This window comes from Fundulus heteroclitus, chromosome 3 (genome assembly GCF_011125445.2).
Source record: "Fundulus heteroclitus isolate FHET01 chromosome 3, MU-UCD_Fhet_4.1, whole genome shotgun sequence".
Lineage (NCBI taxonomy): Eukaryota > Metazoa > Chordata > Actinopteri > Cyprinodontiformes > Fundulidae > Fundulus > Fundulus heteroclitus.
Genome location: NC_046363.1, coordinates 38,322,885 through 38,331,160, shown reverse-complemented (window position 1 = coordinate 38,331,160; position 8,276 = coordinate 38,322,885). Strand labels below are relative to the sequence as shown.

The window sequence follows — 8,276 nt, the reverse complement described above, 5'->3', positions numbered from 1 at the left end:
GTTAGGGTAACAAACTTAAATTCCTATAAACAAACTAAAAGAAACACGCGGAAAATAAATGAGCAGTGACACGTAGAAGTGACTTCTTGATAAGGAGTTTCTATGTTTAACTGTTTAAAGGGTGTGACCGTGCCGACTAACTCAGCCAAGATATCCTTAAAGTTCTGAGAAACCCCGAAGGACCCACAGGCTCCTCCCCTCTTCAAACCCCATGTTAGAACATTTTGTACTCAATGCATGTAACTTGTATTACAATCCAACTGACTGGCAATAACGATCAAATTCAATAATGCCACAGGCTTTTCACTATGAAAACAAGTGGCATAATTCAAATTCCTATTACATGCGGTAAAAAAGGTGTGAAGAAGTGCAGAGGAGCACACTGAAGAGTTCCTTTTCTATCATTGCAAAAAGAAAAAAAAACCTGATTGGGGGGGATTTATTTGCTCTAATAAACATTTCCTGATTCAAAAAAAAAAAAAAAGCAAGAGGATGTAAAACGTCAGGAGAGACAAGCAAACTTAAAGTAAAGTGTGATTTAAGCTCCATTAAATTAAACCATGTCAGCAACACAAAAGCCCTAGGGGAGGAACTGTGCTCTGTGAAAATGGTCCCCCAGTGAGTGCTCTGTGGTGAAAAAGCCAGAGAGCCGAGGCACTCTGTGTCCAAAGCAGAACAGGACACACGGGGGGAAAGAGCTGGTGTAGCAGGCGGGCGGAGAGAGGGAAACAGACGCAGGAAAAGTGCACGCACGCCTTTGCTCTTAAAAGTTTCCTTCCTTGACAAACAAGTTGACTAAAACGCACCAGGTGAGGGCATTGTTACAACTCCTGGTTTTTATCTGGAATGTTTTTAGGACGCTCACACGTGCCTAATCCAACAGAGGAGCACACCGCTTCATGTTTAGCAGTTCAATCATCCCCTTTAGAGACAGCCCCAAATAATAAAACTCTTAATTATAGCATTTAATTGTTCTGAATTATCCATCTGCATCGCAGAATTACTCCAGAGAGGCGACTGCTGCCCCAGCTTTGTTGGCCTCGCTTCGAAGGAATGGGATAAACGACCGGGGCTGCGTTCGTAATCCAAAAACACTCAGACGTGCTGCCTTCTTCACAGCCTCCTGTCCCAGCCTGTTCCACTGGGCTCGCCCCTCCACACTTTAACAACACCCTCAAGCTTCACTTATGCAGTGGATGCACACAACCTGCACAGCCTTGTAAAAAAAAAAAAAAAAAAAATATGAAAAAGGTCAGATTTCTGTGATGCAAAAAATAATAAAAGGGGAATATTTAATGAACATTTTGCACCTTTAATCTGGTCAACCTTTTTGTGTCTGGTTGTATAGGTCTGAACTTTTTCTTAGGACTGCGCATGGCTCTTTGAGCATTAACTATCACATTCAAACTACTGTTAAATAGGAGTAAGAACCCACCCGTCATCGTTTAACGCGCCGCTGAGCGTCACCCAGGAACAGTTTTTGTTTTCCTGACAGTTTCGTATTTAGAGCTCAGTAAAAGCCTTTCAAAGAGATCTTTCAGAGCAGCAGACGGATCTCAGAGCAAAAACCCCCATTTGGATGCCCCAAAATGGTTGTGCTGTGAAGATATGCAGCAGATGAAAGAGGCAGAAGATCATCAACCAGAGGTAAAAACATGTTACAGCCTGATCAAACCAAAGTTGACATTTTCCAAAAGGTATGTTTGGTTTGAAAAACAGAACGTTACCCACAGGGAAGCACGGGAGTGGCTGCATCATGCTATGGCACCGTTTTGCTCCGGAGCACTCTGTCACGTCAGGAGGAAGTAGGAGCTCTAAATACTAGTCAGCGTTGGCACGAAGCCTTCATGCTTCTGCTAGAAACCAGAGGACGACGGGGAACTTGTTCTGTCAGACAACGAGCTGCTGCGTTTACGACCTGACCTGAGTCCGGCTGCTAACAGGAGAACGCCTCCCAGTCTGGACAGATGTGGAGTGTTTTTTTGGCACGGAGGGAGTGAGCAAATAAATCAAGAAGTGGCACGCTTTTAGATCCAGGTGCCGTAAAACAATAAAAACATGCTGCAACAAAGCCTGGGTTCAGGTGTGTGCGCTCCCATTCCACCACAGCACTCTGCTCTTTGGTTTTCCAGTCGATCAACAGGTTACAGGTAATATGGTTAAAAAAAAAAAGCCTGAAATTATTCATCTTGGGGTTGTTGTTGTTTTTTTTATACTACACAAATGTGGCCTTTTAACAGAGGCGTGCGTTTGGATCCACTGTAGCTCAACGTGTCTTTGCGCCTCTCAGCTCCACAGCAGCCATGACAGCGTTTCCCTGCGCTCTGGTGAACATGGAGCATCCTTCGGCTTCAGATTGTTTTCGCTGGAAACCTGCAGCTACACACGTAATCTCTCTGCCGTCATTAAAACGGATCCTTGCTGCTTTTTTTTTTTTTTTTTTGGGCGTGTTCGTCTCACAGCGCAATCAAGTGTGCAGGCGGCGTAAAACGAAAACCGAGTTTGCTAAGTGACAATTAGAGGCTCCGGCTGGCTGAGCGAGGGTTCGGTTTTCAAGCCCCACGTGAACGAGCGGCAGGACAAGTTGTCCCGCGACGTCAGCCGCTCCTCTGCACAGACCGGTTCAGCTGCTCCTCTGTTTTCATCTGCCACCTTTCCCCGGCAACGCATTCCGACGTCGTGCGCGCGGCAAACGAGTCGCGCACTTAACAAGCAACACCAAAACACTGCGCCGTCGTTTGAAAACATACTTTATTTAGCGAAACATAATGCATTTATTGTCCGACGTGGGGAAAAAAAAACTACTGTACATCAGCATTTCCTGTCCAAATATATCTATAAAAAAAAAAACAAAAAAAAAAACACAAAAGCAAACACAATATGATCCATTGTAATCTGTAAACTCCAGAAAAGGTGATGGTCTAAAGTGCATTTCTTTAAACTAGATAAAGACAGCAAACAACCAGAGGGTACTGTAATAAATCATAATACTTTTCTTTAACAAAACAGAAAAAAATTATAAATCCAGTGTGGAAGAATGTAAAAGATTTAACATTTGAAACACTTAAATACAACTGCCTCTCTTGTGCAACATTGTTCAAATCTCTCTTTCCCCCTACGGACCTTCAACCAGTCAAAGCCTTGAACTATTTATTTTTTTTTGGTGATTTGTTTAAAAACCAGCCGCTTGAAATCGTGTAGCATCCTTTAAACATCTTCCGCCTCTTCCCTCTTCCAGACCCCAAACTCCTCGGTGCTGCGCAGTCCCTCGTTTAAAAGCACATCCGCACATGTCTGAAACGTTCGCCTCTTCGTACTGAAATCCTTCACCTTCACTTCCTGATCAACGGCGTCCGCACGTCCGACCCGCGAGAGGGAATCCAGTAGCTCGCCGCTGGACTGATAAAACTCAGCACGGCGTATAGGAGCCTGCAGTGGAACTGGAAATCCACTCAGGCGGAGGGGGGGGGGAAATAAAAAATGTGTTCCTTCATACGAAAAAAAAAAAAAAAACTGCAGAAAATCCAATTTTATTCTCAATTCATCTCTTTTTCTTCTGCTGTCGAAGCATCTTTCTCCTCTTTAGGATCATCTCGTGGAGTTTGTCCAGGCCCTCCCTGAGGCCCTCGCCGATGATGGCGCAGGACGGCTGCAGGTGCCAGGGCGTGGCGGGCCCCAGCTCCTTCAGGGCCAGCAGCTTCTCGATCTCGTCCAGGCCCAGCGAGAGCCTCAGGTCCTGCTTGTTGGCCACCACCAGCACGGGCACCCCCAGGTTCTCAGAGGTCTTGGTGATCTTGTGCAGCTCGGTCTTGGCCTCCTCCATGCGCTCCACGTCTACCGAGTCCACCACGAATATGATGCCGTCCGCGCGCCGCGTGTACGGCTTCCACAGCGGCCGCAGCTTCTCCTGGCCGCCCACGTCCCAGAAGTGGAAGGTGACGGTGCGGTTGCCGCCCAGCGACACCCTCACCTTCTCCGAGTTGAAGCCCTTGGTGGGCACCGTGTTCACGAACTCGTTGAACTGCAGCCTGTACAGCACCGTGGTCTTCCCGGCGGAGTCCAGTCCCAGGATGGTGATGTGGAAGGACTGGAAGAAGGACATGTTGGAGCAGAACGCCTGCTGTTCAGACAGTCCATTGCCCATCGCGCCACATGGGGAAGAACGGGCGAGGAACGGGGTCTCAGGCGGCCACCCAGGGAGGATCCTCGCAGGGGTTTAGAGTCCGGAGAGGCGGCGGCGGGGATCGCCTGAGAACAAACGCTCTGGGTTATTTTGGTGAGCACAAGTCATTTTCACTTAACCACCGAGTGGAGAAGCAACATTTGCAAAACAAATCGGGACAAATTTGCAAGTACAAACAGCATCGGTGGCAGCAGACTGACAACTATGTACCTTCTGGGTCTGATTCAACTTTCTTGTGGTAACTCGTGTTGATTTTATATCACTTGCCCCGAATCGTTTCACCATATGACAAAAATCAGCTAAAGGAGGCAGAACCTATGAGCGTCGTCATCAAATTACAGATGATCTCTGTGCGATTAAATTTGGTTTTCCAGCTAGCGCCACAAATCCAGCTACATACAAACCTCTGTGCCAACATAAGCCTGGTTTATTTAGCAATTCAAACATTTAACAACTGACGCCATGATATTAAGCCGTTTATCTGCTCACAAATGGGCAGAAAGAGCCAGTAATTAAAAAAAAAGTTTCAAATTATCTGACAAAATAGAAAAAAGTCTGTGCATCTCAGGTGCTACTTGACCGTGTATGAGTATGTGTCCAATTGCCACAATCTATTTTGTTAATTCCAACTTTTAGAAAACATTTTCATCTATATCTCTATATATCGATATATAGAGCATTGAAAATTAATTGTCTTAATTGCATTTCATATATAAACCTGATTTAAAGCATTCAATAAAAAGTATAAACCCATTCAAAACTACATTCTCAAACGAAAACCTGCAGAGTTTCCCTGAACTCTGGTGTTAGTTGTAGTTCTTCTGCATTGGGAAACTAAGCATGCTTCATCTTGCAAGAACAAGCAAGCATGTTTTCATTTTAGAAAAGCACAGAGGGAAAAAAAAAAGAAAAAAATTCAGCGGGTGACGGATTTGTCAGATTTGAGCTTGACAGCTAATTTGTAAACCAAAACTTAAAAGACATTAAAAAAATTGGACATGTTTTCTTAATAAGTGAACTCAGAAATAATCAACACTCTTTGTTGTGACAGTTGTGATTGAGGAAAATCTCAATAGTAACTAGATTCAGTGTCAGCGTGTCGTTTAAAAAAGTAAATCAGGAGAAGGAAGTAGGATGTAAGAAGGCATTTAAAATCCTATTAGATTCTATGTCCAGTGGGCTGAGGAAGTTCTCCAGTGACGCCAGGAGAGACAGGCATTTTACCTGATCATGTTTTTTAGAAAAACATTGTTTTACTATAAACATTTTCCATTCAACTAGAAAGTAGAAAAATAACACTTTTAACATGGGTGACAAGTTGTTAGGTGATATGGGAATCCGCTAAAATTTGTATCGTGAAGTTACCGATATTGGCGACAGGCCAATATCTACTTTATTTTCAAAATAATCACTTCCAAACTTCTGATTAAATATTTCTTTCATACCACCAAGAGGAAATATAAGATTACTTCCCTGTTGGTGACTTCTAAAATGGGAGTGTGCATTTTTAAAATAACAAATAAAAGATTTTCATAATTGGTCACCATGACTTTTACAGACAATCCAAAATCTGCTTTTTAAATGCTTTATAACTTTGCTATAGTTTGTGCTATCAAGATAATTGAATTTATCATTGTAATTGTAGATAATGAGAGCATTTCCCCACACATACCGACATTTAGATTTTGACTTATTGTATTTGTTGGCAACATTGCTACAATTTAGATATTAACTACACCTAACCATAACTAATCTTATGTTATTTAACTTAGTTTTAATGTAGTGTTTACTATCAACAGAATACATTTATTGATATTGAACACATTTTCAGTAGCCGGGTCAAGAACCCAGGTGGGAATTAGCTCCTGCTACTAGCGGAAAGTGATAAACATATGAGATTAAGGGTAAATCTGATACATTAATCAGATAAATTGGTGGATTTTTTAATTTAAATTTAAGAATAGCGTTAGATGTCCACAACTGGCCTGTTGGGGGCAGCACTGCCCCTAAACTGCTAAATTCTGTAGCAATAACTCAGCAGTAATGCACTTTACATCCCTGATGGGAAGCAGGTGGCAGAAATCAACAGCAGCGAAGTAATGACATCTAAAGCTGACCATCGATTTTTTATTAATTTTTTTTGCCACCTCCTACATTTGGTCCTGTATGCATGAAATCAATTCTCCATAATCCATCCATGTCTGCTGTAAGGAAAAGTGTTAATGCACAAAATGATACCCGTTCAGCAGGAGATCACTAACTTATGTTTGGTTAGATCAGGGGTCATGATTGGTCTAATTCCAGGGTTATCTGGAGCAAACAGGGTTCTGAACCACAACTAATGCAAATAAATATATAATCTTCTAAAAGTAATTCACAATTAAATAAATCATGTGTAATATTTCTGCATTTTTATGTTTGTGAGGCTTACTGAGTCACTCAAAAATGCTTTATAAGAGAAATAAAGGGATATGCAACAGTTAAGTACATTGATATTATTATTGTGATTTTGTAAACACACACGTACAAAACAGGGGCGCAAACTGTCAAAGGGGGAATTGAACCAGAGCTCTTTGCGGCTCCCTCTGGCATCAACTGTATAGTTGCATTTATTTTACTGCGCAGACTAACAAAGCTTAGACAAATAAACAATATCACTTTTTAATTTGTAATTAAGAAAAAATACACATGAGCCTATTTGAAAGAAGCAGAAGCTTGTAAGAATGTCTGCATTTTTTTATTATTTCCCTGCCCTTTTTGGAACGTTCTTACAAACAAGATCATTCGTAACAGAAGGACGCCTCATTTTATTTACTTCACCTTGTCCTTGTAATAATGTACAAAGGTGAAGCTATCAAGTTACCAGCTGCCTAGATATAAGACATAGGCTATACTGTACAATTTAATTGATGTAAGCAGACATATAACACACCCCATTTTACGAGAAATTCGCCCCCCCTCAAAAAAAGCCTTTTTTTTATTATTCTAAGGTATCAATCCCTTACCTTTCTTGTCTTGTGCGGAGAAAACGGTAAACCTTAATCAACTGCGGTGTACTTCCGCTTATCTTCACGGTAACCAGGGCGGAATAAACCCCTCCTAAGAGCAGCAGAACGGCACCTTCCTGACCGCTGCTCCTCCGCACCCCGTGTGGCTCTACGGCTGATGACACCGCTGCTGCTCCTTGTGTATCCTTGTCTGACTGGAGCCACGCCCACACCGGCACTGCGGACAAATCTGATTGGCTTCCGCGCCCCTTTCTCTGTGAGCTGATTGGCTAACAACGGCTGCCGCTCACGTTAGCGCTCAGATCACCTGTTGCCCGCAGAGTGCTCTGTACACGTTTCATTCGCGCACATAATAAAGCCAGTTATTAAGACTTAGAAAAAAAAGTAATAATAATAAAACATGCGAAGCCTGTCGCCTTGTTTAGCGTCAGTCAGAGCTAAAACAACAAAAGGAGCATTAATGTTGCTGTTTAAATTACAACATATATTTCCTGATGATGTATTACTCTTTAGATTAATGTTGATAAAATGTTACAATGAACACGATATTACTAGAATAAATTCGCGAAGTTTAAGTGGGTATTGGGCTGTTTTGTAAACGTTTTAGAGATAAAAATAATAAAAAAAGACCGCAGAATGCTACCGGACAGTTAAGCTAGCTGCCGCTGGAGACACGGACGTGAGAGTGGACCTACCGTTGGTTCTAGCGTGGACAGTCGTCGTGCTTTCCCTGCTTTGCCCCGGGCCGTCTGTACTTGTGTGACAGTGGATGGTGGCGGACATGCCAAATTCACATTCACCAAGTGTGTTTGTGCTCGCAGAGACAGCGCCGCCCCGCTCCTCCCCGCATGTTTTCGTTTGAACTGATTGGTCAGGGAACAGGAAGTAACGCCACACTCCCCCAAGCCCCCAGAGAGACATCAACACAGCGACTGGCTACTGGCTACACTCTCCACAGGCTTACATAATATGCATGCAGCTCTCTTTTCTGTCTCTTCCAGACATAACACAAGATCTGAACAAGGCAGAGATCATATCCTTATGCACCTTAATAAAAGAGGGGGCAAATACTTTTGCAAAGTCCT

General features: G+C 42.9%; 1 protein-coding gene across 2 annotated transcripts; it reads right to left on the bottom strand.

The window, feature by feature from the left end:
- Positions 1-2,734: 2,734 nt before the first annotated feature.
- Positions 2,735-8,033, bottom strand: arl4aa (ADP-ribosylation factor-like 4aa). Of its 2 annotated transcripts, none has more exons than XM_012876004.3 (2): positions 7,887-8,033; positions 2,735-4,248 (listed from the first exon to the last, which is right to left on the bottom strand). In XM_012876004.3, the coding sequence occupies exon 2, from the start codon at positions 4,142-4,144 to the stop codon at positions 3,542-3,544; it is 603 nt and encodes a 200-aa protein (XP_012731458.2). In that variant the 5' UTR covers positions 4,145-4,248; positions 7,887-8,033; the 3' UTR covers positions 2,735-3,541. The 2 variants fall into 2 exon arrangements, with proteins under 2 accessions (XP_012731458.2, XP_021178997.2); XM_021323322.2 differs by lacking the exon at positions 7,887-8,033 and adding an exon at positions 7,189-7,352.
- Positions 8,034-8,276: the final 243 nt, after the last annotated feature.